The sequence below is a fragment of the Chiloscyllium punctatum genome, chromosome 9 (assembly GCF_047496795.1).
Source record: "Chiloscyllium punctatum isolate Juve2018m chromosome 9, sChiPun1.3, whole genome shotgun sequence".
Taxonomy (NCBI): domain Eukaryota; kingdom Metazoa; phylum Chordata; class Chondrichthyes; order Orectolobiformes; family Hemiscylliidae; genus Chiloscyllium; species Chiloscyllium punctatum.
In genome coordinates, this window is record NC_092747.1 from 120,082,471 (window position 1) to 120,104,557 (window position 22,087).

The following is a 22,087-nucleotide window of genomic DNA, read 5'->3' on the forward strand; positions in this document are numbered from 1 at the left end:
TGTATTGTTTTCAGAACAGGACATGAAACATTTTATAAATTAACTAATGTCAAACAGTGAAGGAAGTTGCCTTCAATATTAAACCTGAAAATGTATTGCTGGAAAAGCGCAGCAGGTCAGGCAGCATCCAAGGAGCAGGAGAATCGAGGTTTCGGGCATGAGCCCTTCTTCAGGAATGAGGAGGGTGTGCCAAGCAGGCTAAGATAAAAGGTAGGGAGGAGGGACTTGGGGGAGGGGTGTTGGAAATGTGATGGGTGGAAGGAGGTTAAGGTTTCAGTTGATATCATTGTCTTTTGATTCAGGAGGGCAGGGGTAAGAATCAGCCAGTTTCAAATCATCATCAAAGTAAAACAAAGAACTGCAGATGCTGAAATTCTGAAACATTAACCTCGCTTTCTCTCCACAGATGCTCCACAGACCTGCTGAGTTTCTCCATCTATTTCTGTTTTTGTTCAAAATCATCATCCATTGGCTTTCACTTGTGCGGGCATTGGGTTGGGACAAATCAAATTTAGCTACATTTCTCACCCAAACTCATTATCAAGGTTTGAAGCTAAATAATATCCAATGAGTGATGCACTGGAGGGTGAACAATACGCTAGTCAGGAAGTCAATTTCTTCTAGGAAGAAGTGACAGGGAAAGAGTGGAAAAAACTAGTGAAGATTATTAACAACAAAATATTTGCCTGATATTTCTTGACCTTTTCTTGTATGTGTAAAAAGTTGGAGAAACAGAAACCTTAAACCTTATTAGAACGGCATTAACACTTTCACTACCAGAAGCTATTTAAAATCTAAATATAAATACTAAACGCCTTCAGAAAAAAAGACTGCTTTACTTAGGAGTTCAAGTCTGGAAACCTCCTTCCAAATGGCACACAGTGGATCTATCCTGCTGAAATGCGAACTAACAGCCAATAAAACAATTGCCATTTGCTGTACCTGGCAAAGTGCTGAGGTACTCCCAAAGCTCGATTGTATTTGCTCTTTCAAGCTGAAGACTTTTCAGGATCCAGCACAAAGACACGATGTAAAACTTGTACAAACACAATAACGTCATGAAAAGCAAAACTCGGCTCATTGAGACCACACTGACCCTTGGAAGAGCATCCCACACTCACGTCCCTAGAACCCTGCATTTCCCATGGCTACTTCATCTACCCTGCACATCCCTGAACACTACGGGCAATCTAGCATGGCCAATCCACCTAACCTGCACATCGTTAGACTGTGGGAGGAAACTGAAACACCTGGAGGAAACCCATGCAAATACAGGGAGAATATACAAACTCCACCCTGACAGAGCATGGTATTGAACTCAGGTCCCTGGCGCTGTAAGGCAGCAGTGCTAACCACTGAGCCACCATGCCGGCCCACAGCATGGTGAAGGAAAATGAAGGAACCATCTCACTCTGACAGGGATTCTTAGTCAACCTTCCCACACCCAGTCCTGAAGAAGGATTACGCCTGAAACATGGAATTCTCCACCTCCTGATGCTGCCTGGCTTGTTGTGGTCTTCCAGCCACCTGCTTGTCTACCTTGGATTCCAGCATCTGCAGATTTTTTTGCCTCTAAGGGATTCTTAGTCATCTTTCATCCCAACTGGACAGATTTTAAATGCCTTATTTTTTTATCTGAAAGGTTATGCATTTGACAATTGGTACTTCATTTAAACTTCCTCTCCATTTCCTGAGACTCGAGATACTTCTTGCAGCCACGGCGGTGATTGGCTGGCTGAAGATCAGACCAGTTCTGCGAGGTGAGAAGCAGCACTCGGAGAGACACAGTCAACAGAGCAGTGGAAGAACAATGTAGCATGTTTATCTCTGCCTCTCTCATGGAGTGTGAGACCAAAGCCTGTGCCTGGACGATGGCTGCATCAAAAGCGCTCTATTTTCCTTTCAGATAACCTTAGCCCCACCAATCCTCCTGTGTTCAGTTGCTACACAGCGTGTTCCTGTCTGTGGAACAAATAGATGAAAGAAGCTATCTCAAAGCAATTCTAATCCAACCGAATAGCTGCTGCTGGGCCAAGAGTTAAAAAAAACCTAACCAACCCATGGTACAATCTGGAGCTTTGGCATACAGGGCTTCAATAAAGCATCAAATTAAATCTACCTTTTTCGTATTACACACAATGAATGAACAAGAACTGAGCAGCTTTTCTTTACCATTCTCCAAACCCAAGCCAAAAAAAACAGGCCTTTTATACATCCTAATCCCAGCCTGTTCTTATATAGTAAAATGCTCAACAGCACTGAATGCTACTTCCCTCTTTTCCTTTTCAAATTACAATGACAGATGTGTCAGTTTGGACGTGAACAAAATCTATATGTTGCCTTGGCAACCCCAGTTCCCACTTATATTTTGTATATAAAATGGACGCATTTGCTGTATTATTTATCAGAAAGAAATAGACTGGTAGTTTGCTTTAGAAACGATCAGATTACTACAGCTGATGTCTTTGTGACTGCTTATTTCAATCGTTCCAGATCCGGCTCTTTCTATTCTGCCCCTTAATTTACATTACTGCTCCAATCTGCAGTGTAATCCTTTCATTGTCAATTACTTGAGGGCTGATTTCCTTTTAAATAGAAGATGATTGTGGTATGGCTTTTTCCTAATTTTCCATTCCACGTTGGGAAAAAAAAAGTATTTCTAAAGAAAACACATAGATACATCAGCAAACAAACACTTCAGTATGTCAAACAACTCAGATCCATATCTAAAACTATGAAAATATGGGAGACTAGACACTGTGGGTGTCACATCATCAATCTGACTTTAGTTTCCCTTCCCAAAGATGCTGCCTGACCTGCAAAGTGCATCATATTTTATTTTAGATTTCTGTCATCCACAGTAGCTTGCTTGTGTATTAGGGGAACAGAATCCAGAAGTACTTTTAGCAAATATTTTAGCACTTTTTAAAATGCCACTAAATTACAGAACAAAACATATATTGCAACAAACTGCTTTCTTGCAGCTTGGATCAGTAAGCATATTAGAAGAGAAAACATGTCCTTTGGGAGACTATGACAAACTAACTCTCAGCAGTTTGGGAAACCTGTTTGTCTACTCTCTGAAGTTTTAACATGTCAATATCCAGCTTCATGATGTGAAATCGCAGCACAAGACTTGCAGTACAAACGTTCATCACTGTCATCCAATTTATGAGAAGCCTCAACTTCATTACTCAAGAATTTCTCTAACATTTTACTATTTGTGCACAAAATTAACCAACATCAAAAGACAATTTTTACCTGACCTGACTTCTGCCTTGATGCCACAGAAGATTAACTTACTCCAGATACTGTTCTTACTTATAAGCTGAAACAAATTGTAAGATGATCAGCAACCACATTATTATCATAATGTCTGCATTCCTTTAATATTAGATAATTTTAAGCAACAGTTTGATAGGAAAGTCATACTGAAATCCCTCAAGATTAAAAGTAAATTATTTCTCCAATGAAACATTTTGTTCCCATAATATGTTCTCTGCCTTGCAGTACAATAAGCATTTTGGAACCCCCGCCTTTCCCATGATTGATCTACAGGTAGACAGGATTGAGAAATAGGTTTGGCATATTTGCCAAATTCAAAATTCCTCAGGGGTTAAACATGAAGGTGGAGGTGTTAAAGTATAAAGACAGGCTGCTTTTGATTTATTTTTGCTTTAAGACAGTGAACATTCTACATTCCCATGTGCCTTTTTTTAGACAAGAACATAGAATAAACACTGTAACAATGAAACTGCTGTTATCTAGTACAGATCTATTTTGTCATACTTCGTTTAATTGGTATTTGCGACTTCTTTTAACATCTCCTGCTGATTTCCAAGCTCAGAAGTTTGTAGCAATTTATTTTTATCAAATTACTGATTCCTTCGTAAATTGCAACATCTTAAACTCTTTTCACAGTAATACATCATTTGCTTTTAAGAAGCATATCATCACTTGTTAAAAACTGACAGAATTTAATATTGAGTGAAAGATTTGTCAATCAATTTATGTACACTAAAGACATCAAGACAATCTGTACTGATTTATGTTCTCTCACATGTCCAACCTTTCACATACTACTGTAAGACAATTAGGAGAGTTTAAAATGCACCATCATTGTGCTTGAGCCATATCCTTTTTAATAGTGGCTTCTGCTGCAACATATCTAAAGCCTTTCCAATTAAAGTAAAACAAGGATCTTACTCCTACGGGTTCAGTTTATCCATGCAATGCTTTCTTTGTTTAACAAAATGTTACAAGGGTACACTAAAAAGGCATTGGGAGCAAGTTCCTCATTATTTAGTACTAATTTAGGAAAGGAAAAAGCCCTCATATAAATGCAGTTCTGCAGTCAACTCAAAATGTTATCAATATGCACCTGCTTGTGTACCAAAAAAGGAATGTTTAATTGGGACCAGTTTGCATTAGTCCATGATCAGTTTGAAAGGACTAAGTCCAATCTAATTTAAATGTGCTTTGACATAAGAATTATCCTGGACTAACTAAATGAAGTTTCCTCAAACTCAGTAATGCCAGTCTACTGATTCTCTCCTAAGGTATTGTTGTACGAATGTGAAGCATACTCTTCATATCAAGTTCCTGTTTGAATGGAAACATTACCTGCTTCTTTTGTGCAATGTAATACCTTTCCTAATGTTGCAGGATGATGAATTTATTGAAAGCCCATGTTAAGTGTTTAATAATTTTGCTTAAGATCATTGCTAGTTTCATGTATTTTGTGTTTTCAGTTATCATAATGTATGAAGTGACTTCTGTTCCAGAAATCTGGTGAAACTAATGTCCTCCATATCCAATGACATCCTTGAACTTGAAGTAACTTAGTAATTGAATGTAGATGTTGCTCCATTAAGTGAAAAGATTGGTTGCAGCAATTGGGAATTAGAACTTGTATTTAATTAAGATTACAGAGGAAGGATCTTTTTTCAAGTCGCAAGAAACAAAAGTGCAATTCATTTTCAAATGACATTTGGGGGTTCTAAGGATCCTAAACCTCCTTTTTAAAAATGATTTTTAAGCAATATGTGTGGAAACGTCATAATATTTACAAAAGTCAGTTTTCATGTCTCAACACACAGTAAAGAGACATGATCATTACAGATAAGATGCCATATTAAAGTTGGTAACTTGTGAAGTAACATTTTTCTTCAAGTGGAGACCTGGACAATCTCCTCTCCCATTCTTCCAATCAGGGCCAAAGTACAACAGTGGGACACTGGCTTTTTATCATCCCTAATGCAGGGACACAGAAACTAACAATCGCACTCCAATGATAACCTAAGACACATCAACTTATATCTTACATCATGTTGTGTATTGCATTTAACTACTGAACTAAGCCACCAAAGAAACCCGACGATGCAAGAATATTAATAAATGCTTATTGCAAAGTAGAAAACTGTCATTCTTCATTAACCTTAAGTATAACAGCAACAAATAAATTATCTGGGTTATTTAAGGTAGTTGGCCAGAAACTAAGAAAATGTTCATTGAATTAAATTCAAATCTTAGTATTTAATCCTGCCATTAAATAGCTGCATCAGTACACAGAACACTGTTGTTTAAATTATGCCCATGAATTTTGAAGGCCTCAATAATGCAGATGCTGATGGGTCTTCAAAATGCAAATGGAATAACTTGTCATCTGAGAGCTGTCCTCTATCTGAAAAGTGACATGCTTTATAATGAAGCTAAATTCATTGCTTGGCCATTCCGAGCATGTGAACATAAAGCACAGTCTTTCTGCTCAGCACCGGGGTTGGCATTTACATTTCTCATGTTCTATGTGTCATGAGCTGCTACTACCTTTTCACTGTCCCCAATCTCCATGGAGACTTACGGCTGGGATATTTTGTTTTAAATAACGACTCGTCACTTTTCTTTGTGGTTCAGATTATTATGATGTAAATCAGCATCCTGCCAAAAATCTGCTTTTAATCGAGAAATATCAAGGGTGTTGCCTCTATCTTTGATGATGTGAACTGAACAGACAGGCTGAGGTAAAATGTGCTGTGCACAGGCAATTGGCAGAAATTATCTTTTACTCTTGTCTCTTTGAATTTACTTCAGAGAGAAAACACAATTGTATGACTGAGATCCAGAGTAAACAACAACCTTTTCCAACAAATTACACAGCATTCTAGTGAAGCAATCATGCTGGATTTAAAAGCTATATTAGTAATGATGTGTCTTCTTAAAAGTCTTTCCTTTTGAACTAGTCTATCATTCTTAAAGATGCCAAAGATTGAATATTTTATTTTTATTTTCTGAAATCCTGGAAAGATATAGTTTGCTGTGTATAACAAGCCATCATATTATTTTACCAGAATGGGTTGCTTTTCTTTATAAATCGACCTGCTTTTAGCACATAGAACTTCAACCTAAGTATATTATATTGCAAAAGAGTTCCCAGAATAATGGAAACATGACAGAATGATTTGGGACAATAAAAGCTGTATCTTTTTAACTGCTTCCCCTTAACAGCAAAGATATTCACAATACAGAGAAAGTTCAGTTATAGGATAATGTCAGGAATGAGAGGTTATCAAGGAAAAAAAAGACCCTTTTTTCACTGCCTCAGAGAAGATTAAAGGACCCAATAACTACTTTCAGAATTACAAAGGGTTTTGGAAAGAAGTGAGTTATGTCAAATTAATTCCATAAATGGATAATAAAGAGGAAAAAACTCATGATTCTTGCCGAAGAAACAAAACAAGTAGACTATTTTTAAAGAATCTATTGTTCATAAAATACCTCAGTCTGAGCAGCTACTGAAATAATTATTCTAATTTATAAGGGAATTCAACATGAACTTAAAAATAAAAAGAATTGAAACAGCAACTTCAGTCGAAGAGACACCATGGGTGAATAGACTCCATGTCTGCGTGGTTCCATAATAAGTACAAAGGTATGGCCTGTTTTCTGTACGTTATGTAGATAGGTGAACAGAAAAAAACTCGCCACCTATTCAGATTCAAATCATCTGCTATAAGCAGAAATGAAAAGGTGAATGAGAAAATGAGATCTTCCTGTGGTTACATGTAGCTTGAAAATCTTTACCAAATAATTGTTCTTGGAAAAACATATTTGAATTTTCTTTGTACACCTCTGCATCTGGAAAATGTTAATTCTCAAACAACTCCTGCTGTCAAGGATATCTTGTATATCTTCTGAGGTTTTAATGCAACATTGTTGTTGTAAAAGTGAGCAAACAGCAGTAACTAGAGGATAGTGAAGTGCCTAAAACTTCAGTGCAAATACCGACCTCTCCATTCTAACTGCATGGACACACTTGCACTCAAAAATAACCAGAAGACTGGACGTTTATACATGTGATAAGGCAGTTTGGTTTATGGTGAGATAGGACTAAAACAAAATAAAACTCAGGAATTCAGTGATAAATAATTGTCATGAACACTTGTAAGTAAAACTAAAACCCATTTCATAACAGCGATTTTTGGAAAGGAAGAAATCTGTTAACATTAATTTTACACATATTATTGCAATAAATCAATTGATTATACCATTGACTAGAAATGTGAATTATCTTTCCATCTCTTTGTGTCCTGAGAAATAGGGATAAAGGATCAAATAGACTAGATGTATTACTGCTTTACAATAATTGATCTACGTGTTCTATAAGTACAGCAGAAGCTAACCTTACATCAAGGTATGAAAAATGCTCAATCCTTTCCACACTAGTGGGCAAACAGGCGATGAATCTATACTTGCACAAATGCTTCAACTAAACTAACATGTTTGTGATCAGGATGCTGTTTAATTCCAACATTTCTATGTGGAGATTCTCTGGTGAGACTTTGTTGCAACAAACTAATAACTGTAGAAAATGGTCAGTTCCCTGCAATGCAGGAAGACATTGTAAGGCAGGTTGTATGGATTTGACAAGCCTGTCCTTGTCAGGCAGTTTAAGGGCCATCTTGAAGCAGGCTCTTGTAAACAGACACATAATGAGATACAATACCTACTAAGCAGAGTTTAAACCTGCTTAGATTTGCCAACTCTGGTTGAAAATACTCCTGGAAGTTTATATTACTTTCTGCCCAACTGGTCTAACAGCCATTTATTTCTCTTTAATACTTTATTAACTAATAAACAAAAATGCTACAAGGAAAAGCAAATACCCTTTTTAACACCACTATACTTTTTATCCTGGGTTTCTCACAGTAGTGTATATGTAATCATAATTCCTGAGATTCTACGGGAATTGTAAAAATGTAGTCACCCTTGTGTTTTTTATATATATTAAGGTAGCTGTTAATAATTGTTATGTTCTGAAAAAGTAATAAACCTCAAGAAGTCTGAAATGTAGATGTAAGGATAATGGTAATGTACCGTGAGATACAATATTCCAATTATCCAAATGGGATTCTTTGATTCAGATTGTAAAACGATCTCAGACTGTTTTGGTAGTGCTTACTGAATACATTGTTCATTCGCCCACAACCTTGTATAAAATATAATTTCCAGAGAAAGTACCAATAACCCATGAGGGAAACAAAAGGGCTGCACACAGCTAGTAACTGAGTAACTGAGGTGGTTGCTTTAAACATCTGAAGAGTGACCTCTGTAGGATTGTACTATTTTGGAGAGCTTTTCATTTCTACCATGTAATGAAGTGAAACTGCACTTCAGAATAAATTTACACTGCCTGACTGAACTTTCTTTTCACTTCTGATTGGAAATCTTCTGATATGTAAATAATATTAATAGCCCAATTACTAGTTTGGGAATATTCCTATTTTTTCTCTGTTCAAACTTAAGTACACCTATTAGAAATTGCTATAATTGGATAAAAGTGTTAGTTTAGTCTGATTAGGGTTAAAGTGTAAGATGCGTTTTGTTTTTCATATCCATATAAAGAGCACTAGAGGTACATTAACATTATTGCATAACTAAGACGAGTGAAATAATAAAATTTCTAACTTGGTTAAAGGTACAGGCACTGCCTATGCTTACTTAACAGTAGACTTATCAATGCAGGGCGATCTGAATTTTGGAAAGGCAAAGCGAGATTTGATTATATGCCATTTGCAGAATGTCTAAGTTACAGGGTGTGTATCTCTTGATGTGCAGAGAGAACTGGAAGATATTATCAGGTTGACCGCAAGCACCATTCGATCTGTTAAGTTTGCACAAACGTGTCGTTTATCTAAACTGTTCCTAGAAAAGGCCTTAAACGAGATGTCTTATTTTGCACAGAAACCTAATAACAGGGTACTGAGGAAATGCTCCGGTAATTCAAGCATTTGGGCATGAGTAGCGGATTTGTCCCTATGTTCTGGTTGTGTATGCTGCATAGTTAGGAACCCAGATACCTGTTGCTGCTGGATCCCAGCATAACGTGAGAGCCCTGGAAGAAACTGCAGAACAGTTAATTCCAGCTCCTCGCAACTTTCTTCCTAACTTTCTCCCTTCTAGTGGTCACCGAAGGGGCTTACTTCAGCGAAACATTATGAGGGGTTTTGTTGGAAGTAAGGTTCTGGTGAACAACCTTTTAAAATGCCCAGGAAGCCTGCCGTGCTAGGAGTGAGAGAACGCTGGTTTTCTGTAGTCCTTGCGAAATTGACTCTTCCCCCCCCCCTCCCCACGGGTGATAGCTGGAACCTTTTTATTCCCCTAGCTTCTGTCTCCCTTCTGCAATCTGTTCTTAACATTTAAATGGACAATTTTCTCCCACCTCAAGACTAGCCAGAAGTGCTCGCACCTGCCGACCCACTGCTAAATGGTGAGGGGATTGCTTTCTGTGGTCCCCATAACACAAAGCGTTTCGAGAAGTCCTTTTCTTTCTCTCTGGATCTCTGGAACATATGGTGCGTTAATAGCAGGTTTCACAAGTTTCCCTTCTCAAAGTGTGGAAGAGAAAAAAAAATTGACGCAACTTGTATTGAACGGAGGTGTCACTTGGGCCGAAGATAAATGGTGAGGCTGTAATGTGATTTCTCAATCAATTTTCCAGTTTGTTTATATATATATATTCTGTGCCTAAATCTAATCCAAACCTGGTTAGCTTCGATCAGACTTCATCGATCCCAAATTTCAAAGAACACGCGGCACCTCCTTCCACATTACCTCTCAGATTTATATGTTGTACATTTTGAATAAAAAATCTCTAGAGAGCGCCCGGGAGTTAAATAAAAAGTTCAGATTTCGGAGTTATACAGGCAATCCCGCCATTTCTAGTGGGTTATCCCCCCTCCCCCCAACACTTGTCTCTCATCGAAATGAGAACCTATACTTTCACAACACAAGCAATTTTCAAAGTTTAAAAGTAGTGCAGATTTTTTTTGCAGCGTGGCAATTTGCATAGCAAAATGTTAACAGTGAGAGATTTTTCACAAATATTAAAAGGTGGATCAATGCACAAACTGCTCACATTCCCTGTTCATTCGAAATCCTGACGAATTGAGGGGCTGTGTGTGTATTTTTTTCCCAAAAGGACAGAGTGAGTAATAAAAAGATACGGGGGGTGGGATGGGGTTAAACTGAGCCTGTTTAGATTTGTCATCAAGTTTCTTATCTTGACCTGTTTTTGGTAACTCGGACACCCCATTTGCTCTAACACTTTAAACAAACATTTGCTGAATGAGTTCCAACAGAAAGGTTTAACCCAACTCCGATAAGACGCTGATTCATAGACTAAACACTCGGGGAGCAAAATGATTGCAACTGTTTGCTTTTCCACTGGGTTAAAATGATAGTCGGGGGGGGGGGGGGCGAGTAGGAGATCAGAATTATTAAAGGGGAGGGGGGGGCAGATTGCGATGGCAATGACACGGGATTATTTTTAAAAACCCTGAGCTTTCACGTTCAGTCTGCTGTTCTTACACCAGTTGCATTGGGAGACATATGAACAATATCAATCGCTGTCATGAAGCTCAGAGGAAGGTCTGGATGGACGCGTTCATTTTCATTAGTGCCTGCACCTCGTTGCGGGGATTATCGGGCAGAGTTCGCCTACATTTCCTCCACCAACATTCGTATGAATTTGAGTGGGATGGGGACGGGTGGGCGGGGGTTAAATGCACTCCGGACAATTCCCGAGGTTTCCTGGAGACAATCGCCCTGCAGTCGAAACTTCAGGCAAAGGCTGGTCTCCTGCAGAATCCGTTCGGGACACTCCCTGACCGCCCGGATCGCTGTATCCTCCCGGGTATGAACACCGAGCCTGTTAACGCCACCTGCTCCCTTCTGTCTGCCCTCAGCCACCGCGGATTTCTACATCCAGATCTACTCGAAAAGCTCAATCTGACCTCTCCCTGCAATCCCCCCCCCCCCCCCCCCACTTTCCCCCCCTCCCCACTCCCAAACACGGCTGAGCCCACGAGGATCTGTCCATTTTCCTGTGCCCCCACCCACTCTCCACCAAACTCGCACCCACCAGCTCCCTGCTAATCATAAATGTAAAAAAATCAAGCCAACCATTTCCAGTCAGACTGGAGAGACAGTGGACCGTGGCAAACCGAGCGGATGGTAGGCAATGTTCGCTATAACCGGCTCCGGCGCTATTTCTTCTAGGACTGTCTCAATGAATATACACCGCTGTCAGGAGAGTTACTCCCCCCCTCCCAGAGAGGGAAGCCACGCACGTTGTACTATGTTTGTGCAAGAAATTAAATCATAAAATTTGCAAAGAAAAAGTGCTGAGCCTTCAACTGTTGACGTTTCACTTACTTGGGATTTGAGGAATTCCAATATATTGGTGCCAAAATTTCACAGTTTGATAGAGTCACCCTGCACAACACGCACAAAACTCCCAAATAGTTTTTCCAAAGCGAGTTCCTTATTGCCATCATCACCGCTCACTTGGTCCCAACACAGTTCGGGTAGAAAGCGTCCCGCGTCCCTGTCAAACCTCTGGACGGTATCCTCTTTCCAAAAAAAAATAAAAGGAAGAACCAAAAGATCCGGGAGTCCGCCTCGCAGTTGCTGCTGATCCGCTGGAGTTGCGGTTGGCAGAGCGGTCTCTCACACTCGGCCACTCGATCTCCACATTCCCACCGCCAAACCAACACCGGCGACGCGCTCCTCTCAGATCGCTGCTACTCTGTAATAGGTTGTTGTTGTTGTACCTAGATACCTGCTGTACAACGCGACGGCGGAATGAGCCAAGGCAGGAGAGGGGTGGGGGTGGGGAGTTGAGGAGGGGGCCGGAGGGGGTGGGGGGGCAGTGGGAGATAGAGGAAAAAATAATCAGTTGCAAGCCTTCTTTCTCTGCAGTCTAATCAGTGCCTCAGCTGTTTGAGACATATGTCCAAGTCTGTTCGATGGGGTTGTTTCACAGTGAGTGTTGCAGCGCTCTGTCTGTGTTATTTCTATCTATATGTGTGTGTGTGTGTCTGTGTGTGTCTGCGTGTATTCCCGTCTTGCTCAACCCTCCACTTGGCGACTTTCACCATCCAGGACGTGATGAGACTGCTCTTTGCAGGAAGGTTATATACCTCCCAACAGCAGGCTCCCACAGAGCCCGCCCCTCTCCCCAACACCCGCTCATTGGTTCACCCGGCCACCTGCAGCCGCCGCTTCCCGTTGACTGACAGCCGCATCCAGGCTCCTATTGGTCCTGAGAACCGTCAGTCCATGCCTCTCTCTCCATCCCTCCCTCCTCCATTGTTATTGTTCCATGGGGGTGAAGGCTTGTCTGAATGAGCAGGTAACTCAATAACACAGAGCAAGGCAACACTGTTGCAGCCTGCCCATGTAAATGCACCCACTGTTCCATTTGCACTTGCTAATTGGAAGGATTGCACTTTAAGCCCAAATCTCATTATCGTTTGATTAAAGTGTTGATGGGGAATCTGAGGGGGCAGGGGTAGAAGAAAAGGGTCGCGGGTTTTAAGGGTGGGATATGCCCCGCGAAACATTGCACTCAGCAGCACCCCAACAAATTGGTAGCATCTTCACTTTGTCATAAAGTTTCCCTCGCGTTGTTTTTTTTTCTCTCTCGCTCCTCTCTGGCCAATTCTGTCAGATTGCATTGGAGCTGGAGAAAACGACTGTCAATACAAGGTTAGATGTTTGCACGAATCAAATCGGGGGAAGTGCAAAATCGTGAGAAAGATTCGCCCCAGATAGAAGTAAATGGGCATCTCGCCAAGAGGTATGCACTGTCCATTGATTTGCTGAAATTCCGTGCATTTGTGTTCGATTGAGGGAATTATACGGCTGGTTAAAGGCACTGATGTATTTTGTTATGGGCTGGGCATTAAACGCAATGATGTGAAGGTATGATCTTCCAGGCGCCAGTCAGGAGTTTGCCAATCTCAGTTTTTTTCATGGACCGACAGCGCCCACTAGAGATTAAATCTTTAATTTTCACAAAAAAAGAGAAACTCCCGCCATGAATTCTCTCTCTCAGTCTTATCGCCTTCTTAGTTTGGAACATTCTCGCACCTCTTCACTGTCACGGTAAACTTTTAAAAAATAACATTAATGCCGAGATTTAAAAAAAGACTTTGAAGTCTATCTTGACTTGACCGACACTGTTAGCTTCTTGAGGGTTTTAAAGTCTCTGAGATGACTTAATGTTACTTTTGAAATTCGCGGGAACTAATGGTCGGGGGAAAATCAGTCTTTGAAATCATTTGTTTCTGCAATATTTAAATTATTAAGAGATCAACGTGATTGCGTTGCGAGTCTTTTGGAACCGAAATGGTCAGATAATCAGTTCATTTAATATTTGACAGTGAAACGGGCACCCATGAGGCAAGAGCGGATTTACTGTTTAAAAAAGAACGATCTTTCGGACAATTACTCAGTACTTGTCATAAAACCCTTGCCCAAATCCCTTTAGTGAATTGTAATTCTCCCAACTCTGTATTAGTGTATCTAGAATAAATGGAAATGTTGAACTGCACAATCGGGAAAACGCGAGTCTACAATTAAAGGGAAATGTTTAATGGAAGTTGCAAGTGAACAATTAATGTTTAAGTGTAAATATTCAATCGATGAAAAGCAAGCACAGACGGGTCATTAAAAAGTTCCATCTACATATGTTGCATCTAAATCTTGAAAACAAAATAAAAAGTGCGAATAAAAGGTGTTAGTTTTACTTAGGTGTGAAAACATAATCTAATTTAGAGGCGAGAGATTCCGAGTGTTCGCATCCTGAGCAATTAATCCCATTTAGTGTAAACGGATTTGATGAACTTCGTACTAAGAAAATAAAGGGACAGAAATGAAGTGTCCAATTTGACCAGCGTGTGATGTTCTGGACATTATGCAGAATGATTTTCAATGATGACTTATTCTCAGTAAAGGTGGAACACAATTCCTCTTCGTTTCCAGGTTAGTTTGAATCATGTCCCAACTAGCTAAAGAATATAAGGTAACTACAGACTTGTATTAAAAATATATCTTAGCGGTATAATGTCAGCTGTCAACCTTAAAACAATGTTGTTTCCCTTCTAATAAAACAAATCTTAGTGAGTTCTACACTATCCAAATTAATCCCGGGCGGATTGGATCGAAAAATGTGATAATCTCAAATTTAAAGCGATGACATGGAAGGCACATAAACCCTTAAACAAATGTGATTGCGCATAAATCCAGGAGTCACCTTAAAGTTTTCACTTTGTGTTTAATAGTTAGCGATCAATGTGAACACGGGGTCATTACATGTAGCAACGTTCTGAGGCGGTACACAGATCTGTGGAAGGAAACAAATGCATGTCGACATTTTCGTCTTTTTTAAAATCAAGACCAACACCCTTTTATCGTTGAGTTGGAGTTTTATATTCGGAACACTTGTTTATCCCGCCCACCGGCCTGAGAAGACATGGGTTAAACAGAAATCGTCACGCGTGTCTCCTACAAACAGCAAAGGATTAGCTACGATTGTAACTCCTTTCAACATCACTCCTAAACATTACAGCTGTCGACACGTTTACTGCAGCATTTTGTACGCCAATTCCCACGCTCGTCATGAAGTCACTGCAACTCCCCCCCCCCCCCCCACCCCCCCAACCACTTTTGCGGGTAATTAATAACTTCGATCGGCCAGAGGGAGTTTGAGAAGTTTTGATTCTCCGACACAAGTTGACGCGACTGCAAACCCACGCGAGTAAAAGTAAAGACCGGCGTGTTAGTTTGGAGCTCTTTAACGAGACTATCTCGTTATCTCTCGGCACTCCCGTTGACTTGAATGCCCCCTGTTCCAGCAACAATGCACCGGGTGTGTTGCTTTTTCTTTGGGTTAAACTAAAACTTCACTGATTTGCGTGTTGTTTTTCCGGTGGGAATGACGCGGGTTTATAAAATAAACTGTGGGATGCTGGAAATCTGGAACAAAACCAGAAATTGTAGAGAGAAAGCAGTAGACACTACTGGAGAACGGTCCGAAACGCTAACACTCTTTCTAAACTGCAGTTGAATATCAAAATTGTGGGACAACTTAAAGTTACGGAAGGAGAGGACGTTAGTTAACACAGATTTTGCGCGTTAAGTTTTTAACGCTGAACAATATAAGAATTGCGAAAAGCTCAATTAATCCTTTCTTTGGTGTAGATCACCTAAAGCGCTCGTGTGTTTTGCGGCTGTTATTAAAGTTCTAACCTGAAATATACAGGAAGCAGCGGGTTTGCTGAGTGTCTGATCTTTCCTTTCACTGTGACCCAGAATAATTGGCAGCAACACCAAACCAGAGGGTAAAGAAATATGACCCCTGCGTCCGATTTATAAAAGTAACTGCTCACTGAGATCCCAGAATAGGATCTGTTACATATCGCGTATGATGCGAAAACCGTTTTCAAAGCAAAAACCATTAAATTGCAATTTGACATTTTCCCACAAAGTTCCTCCAGACATTTGATATGCAAAGTGGCGCCTTATGAAACGATATTTATCACCTACCATAATAACACTGGCCATTCCAAAACTGTTTGACAGCATGTTATTGCTATGATGTTCCATTTCAATGTAAACAATATTGTAATGAATTGAGTACGGCATTTAAGTCAAAATGCTACACGTCCAAAAGCTAAAAGACACTGAATCCGGTTTTTATTGTGTCAGCTAATCATCTGAAAACAATAAAACAAAACATATAATTGCGGTTGCATGAATCATGAAGTAGAAAAAGATGGAGGGACTCAGCTGGTCTCCTCGCATCGAGGGAGAAAAAAACAAGTTAATGATTCGGATCCAGTGGACCTTTATCAGAACGGTCATCTGCTTCCTCTCAGCCGATACTCCCGACGCTGCTGAGTTCTTTCAGCAACTTCCAGTTCATCGAAAGAGAAAACGCCCTTTTGCGATTCCCTTTTTTGAAGTTATCAGACAGTTCAGAGAGATTCTGTCTTCAGTTGACCTCATATCCTGTATTGTCCCGAATTCAGCTATTTATCCCCTTGGTCAATATAATCAGTATCTTTAATTTCCTGGGGGGATAAAAAAACTACACAGTAGATCAAACAGTTCAGCAAAGAAGGGATGTAAGGTTTCTGAGGGATTTCTTGAATTTTTAATGTCATTGCACAAGGTTTTGGAGTGTAACCCAATTGGTTTTCCTTCCGAGGAGTGAGACAGATTCAGCATTGTAGCTTGCGCATGCTATAGATCCTAATGATGGTTTGGTGAAAACCAGTTAAGTATGATTGGGAAGGTGCAGCGCTGGTTGAGGTCCAACTCACTTTGGATTTCTTCAAAAAGGTCACACAGGGATCAAAAAGAAGGCACAAATGAAACGGGCTTGGCCGCACAGAAGCAACGTAGTCAGCTGTAATGAAAAGTGATTTTGAACAGCTTCCATCTTTGTCCCCATTACAGGTATCTGAAAGCAGGTCTGAATTCAGAACACTTGTTTTTCTTAAAAAAAAAGTCAGATCCATTGATACACTGTCAGGAGAATAAAACACGTGCCTTTTGACAGGCTTTCGGTTACTTGATTATTTCAAATGGAAAACTGGATTACTTAAAGTATATTATAACCGAACAGATGAATCCCATAGCGAGAAGAAAGCCATTCGGCCCAAACCGCTGTGCTGGCCGCTTGAGAGACTAGGTTGCACTCTCGCTCCTTCTCCATAACCTTGCCCTTGGCTTGTTTTTTGTTCTTTTGAAGGCATACACCTTCAAAGAACTTGGAGATTTTTGAAAACCTGTTTGAAAAGATTTGCATTTGTGCCCTAAACTGTGCCCTAGTGACGTTATTTAATTCCAACACTAAAGAAACAGCGTATTCTTTACTGGCAAGCATTTTGAGTATGTATTTGTATTTATAGCAGTAAGGACAAACATTTGAATGGATTATATACAGCATCTATAGGAGTAAGTACAAACATTTAATTATATATAGCATCTATAGGAGTAAGGACAAACATTTGAATTAATTATATATAATATCTATAGGAGTAAGGACAAACATATGAATTATATATAGTATCTACAGAAGTAAGGACAAACATTTGAATTAAATTATATGTAGTATCTATAGGAGTAAGCGTAAACATTCAAACTAATGATGTACATTTGTATCTGTAGGAAAGAGGGCGGAAAAGAGAGAGACAGATTTAATGGAAATACGATCTAATTCGGGAAGTGGCTGTGTAAGTTTAGTTCGGACAAGTGAAGCAAGTTGTGTAGATTGTAGCACACGGTGAGATTTCCGGCACAATGAACCGGGTTAAATGTTACTCAGCAGTGCCGATTTCAAAGCTAACCCGGAAATGCTGATGATACAGTTTATTCTCCAAATCTGCAGATTGGATTTAAACGCTTTGTGCGACTTTATGGAAGATTCACTTGTATAATCACATACGACTTGATAACGGTGATAATTGTATTCATCTTCTAACAATTTTATAATGTCTAACCTGAGTCCGTGGAAACCCAAAGGAAGGGCAGACGCCAGACGGTCACTGAACCCAAACAGAAAGAGGGTCTTCTCTTCAGGAGACCAGTATTTCAAAGCATTACTGCATTGGCTTCTTTCTCGACCTGAAATCTATTACAGTCCATTAACCTCGTTTTAAAACATTGTCATTACCTCATTTTACACCCGGCTTGTTATTCCTATGGAAACTTCTATGCTGCAAATGTAAACACGATCTCTCTTCCAGAACGACAGAGGTTACTTGTTGTTTCAGATTGAATCAGCTCACCCAAAAATAATAATAACTGTGCTGTGCACCTTCACACACCGAGATATATCGACCAGACCCATTAACAGGTAACCTGCAATGACAATCAGCCAGCTTTGTTTACCTGGAAAATGTATATCTGATTGTCAGAAACAGTCTTGTGTTACTGTCTTGTGGTCTCTTCAGCTGTAATATGAAATAAAAGCTTTTATATTTCTTACCTGCAGTTATCGCAGGGTTTGAGCTATAGGGAGAGGCTGAATAGGCTGGGGCTGTTTTCCCTGGCGTGTCAGAGGCTGAGGGGTGACCCTTATAGAGGTTTATGAAGCCATGAGGGGCATGCAGAGTGTGAATAGACAAAGTCTTTTCCCCAGGATGGAGAAATCCAGAACTACAGGGCATAGGTTTAGGGTGAGAGAGATAGATTTAAAAGGGATCTAAGGGGCAACCTTTTTTCGCAAAGGGTAGTGTGTGCATGGAATGAGCTGCCAGAGGAAGGTACAATTACAACATTTAAAAGGCATCTAGATGGATATATGAATAGGAAGTGTTTAGAGGGATATAGGCCAAATGCTGGCAAATGGGACCAGATTAGTTTATGATATCTGGTTGGCAAGTGGAGTTGGACTGAAGGAGTCTGCTTCCATGCCAACTTTATGACTATGACTCTATGCTCTCATGTTTCCATTGGTACCCTGTGGAATTGGTCAGCAGGTTCTGTTTTATATTGACTGTAACTGTGCTGGTAAATATTATCAGTATCATTGCTTGCTGTGCAGTTCATTCAGGATGATGTACCAGCTGAAGCTTTAATACTTACCTGTTTATCAAATGATGATTGACATTAGGCGACCAGATCCTGTGAGAGGTAATTTACATTTTATAACAAGTATTTTATACTTTATAACAAGATCTCCCTAAAAGCAGGGTCAAGCAAGCTCAAGGCTCAGAGTCAGCTGTGGAGTGCATATGTCTTCATCCTTTATCTTCATGGTTGGTTCGGATGTTATGGGGGTATTGTATAAGTTTTGCATCAGGTTTGTTGGTAGTGATGCGCATGAAAAAATACAATAATTAGTACCATCATGTTGCTAATATGCAAAGAAAACCATTCTGAAAAATAGTGTAATATACTCATTGTCTGTTTTGTTTGAGAAGATAATATCGGCAATTTGTTTTATCAAACTGTCTACTGTCAAGTCAAATTATCTTCATGGATGCTTCAGATTTCTGAATTTCAGCCTAAGACTAACATGTTTCAAGTGGTGACTTAAGTCAAGTGACCAGGCTTTTAACAAGTTCCCCTGTTCTTTCCTAGTGTCATGGACGGACATGAGACAGACAACTTGGCTGAAGCATTTCATATTTGGAAAGATGGAAATTTTTGGCTGTCATCAGTACTGAATTAGAGAATGGGTGTAGAAAGCAAAAGCAGCAAATGATCAACAGGATGTCTTCAAAGAATTCAAATCTATACTACAAATGCTCCTTTGGGCAGAAAGGCAAGGTGTTGAGATCATATGAAATAGTAACAAGCAGACCATTCAGCCCAACAATCCTGCACCATTATTAAATAAAATCAAGACTGCTCTAACTGTGGTCTTACCTTTGCTTTCAGGCACTCCCACCCATGTCCCAGTCTAATCCTTGGCTCCCTTGTGGATAAAGTATCTGAGATAGCGTTCACTGGCTGTCTAAAAATATTGAGATTAAAATGAACAGAAGAGGAGGCTTATAAGGTGTAATAGGTTCATAATTCAGCAGAAAACAAAGCTGAATAGAGAAAGTACAGAGAGAAATTGGAAAGGGAAGGAAGAAGGGGAAGGAGAGTGCATGAACGTAGATTTGTGTTTGACAGAAATGGAAGTCCCAAAATCTTAAATAAACATTTCAAGAGTGAAATGTAGTCAAAGCAAGGATAGAGCCAATCAGGCACAAAAACAGACACCCTGAAGAGCTGGCAGGCATGGCTGATGGACTGAGTACTTTGCTTGCCATCACTAAATAAAAGAATGTTGGCAAATTCACATTACAGGACGAGATATAGAAACATTGGATGGGATAAAAATAGGTAAATCAGAATTTAACAGTTGGCATCAGTAAAAACGGTCCTTGGTCTAGACAGATATTTCTTAGTTGTTGAAGGAAACAAGGAGAGAAATAATGGAGGCTTTGGGCACAGTCTTCCAAATCTTCTTCCAAAAGGCATAGTGGCAGAGGATGGGACAACTACAGACATTCCACTTCTGACAAAAAGGTGGAGAGGCACAAACATGTCTACTATGCTGAAACTTTAACAATTCCAACTGAAATATTGGGTCCAACTGTGAGCACTATACAGGGTCTTACAGAAAATGCAATGCAGGTCTACTAGAACATTGCCAGCAGTGAGTGAGGTCTACCAGATATGTGGAGAGACTAAAAGGGCTAGGGTTGTTTCCCTTAGCACAAAGCTGATTATGAGAATTTTTAAAATCTGCAAAAGGCTGGATAGAGTAAATAAGAAAAAAAAGATGTTTCAAATGGCAGAATGATTGGTAAGCAGACAATTCAGATTTAAGGCAATGGGTAACAGATCAGTGACAAAATGAGAAGTTATATTTTTACACAATATAGAGTCACAATCTGGAACACACTTCCTGCAAGAATGGTGGAAGCAGATTAAATAATATCTTTTAAAAGGGAATAGAATAATTAGGTGAAGGAAAAATACTGAAAATTTATTCACTTCAATGTTTTTCACTGCTTCTGCAAGTTCTAGCTTCACAAATATTGCTAAGCCAATGGTTATTTCTTTATGTGAGCCTAGACAGAGTTTTTAACTGTGTGGTTACCTTGACTGTTCCCAGTCCGATCTAATCTGCCCTATATATCTATTTTCCAGCTGAAGTCACCATTTTCTGTACTAACAACAAGCTAATTTTACATCTCTCCAATCAAAGAATGGTGCAAACAATTGCAGTGTTTATCTTGTCACCCTGACAGCATTCAGTTCACCTTACAAGTAGAAGGAAGATGGAGAGTTGAAAGAACGATGAATAAGAAAGATGTAACATTGAAAAATAGAGATAAACAGGATGGAAATAAAGTTATTAAAACGTCTTAGTTGCTTTGAACGGTGTATTAATTGTTATAAATCAGATGTTCTGATGTTAAAGAAAATTACTAAACAGTATAATAGCGGTGTGTATACACTGCACCACTGAAAGATTTTCCATACTACAATGTCTTGGGACTATACTCTCAGAAGGACATGACAGAATGTGGGAGCATGTGATTCTCGGAAGCTGCTAGTACTCCCAAAGGTTGATATTTGTATCTCACATTTGGTCAGTGCACTCAATGGAGTGCAAAAATTAATCAATAATCTTCTTCAGAAATCAAAATGTTAGCAACTGCTATTCAGTGGACGTTTTAATGCAGTTTGAAAAAACTGAGCTTTCTAGTTAAAAAGAGAACTTGCTTATCTAAATTTTAGAAGTTCTTAGTATAGAGTGAAATGTTTGCCTGTCACAATCAATAAACAACTGCTAAAGTCTGTTGTATGCTGCAAGCCAGAAGTGAAATATTATTGTAAAAGACTGCAAGTTGTCAATCCTCCCAAGGAAAGGTTAGAAGTTACATTCTAAGGCCTTCAAATGGGAGACACAAGGATTACAAACAAAAATTATTACACAATTGAATGTATGTTTTTTTCCCAGTCTCTATATTTGCGGCACGGTGGCACAGTGGTTAGCACTGCTGCCTCACAGCGTCAGAGACCTGGGTTCAATTCCCGACTCAGGCGACTGACTGTGTGGAGTTTGCACATTCTCCCTGTGTCTGCGTGGGTTTCCTCCGGGTGCTCCAGTTTCCTCCCAGAGTCCAAAGATGTGCAGGTTAGGTGAATTGGTCATGCTAAATTGCCCATAGTGTTAGGTAAAGGGGTAAATGTTGCGGAATGGGTGGGTTGCGCTTCGGCGGGTCGGTGT

General features: G+C 39.7%; 1 protein-coding gene across 2 annotated transcripts in view; it reads right to left on the bottom strand.

Annotated features, from left to right (window-relative positions):
* The window catches only part of LOC140481644 (ephrin-B2-like), a 56,022-nt gene extending 43,574 nt beyond the window's left edge, over positions 1-12,448 (bottom strand). For both annotated transcript variants that reach the window (XM_072578161.1, XM_072578160.1), the window contains exon 1: positions 11,713-12,448. In XM_072578161.1, coding sequence (XP_072434262.1) covers positions 11,713-11,834 — 122 coding nt within the window. In that variant the 5' untranslated portion in view covers positions 11,835-12,448. The remainder of the gene's footprint in view (positions 1-11,712) is intronic.
* Between the last annotated feature and the right edge of the window lie 9,639 nt (positions 12,449-22,087).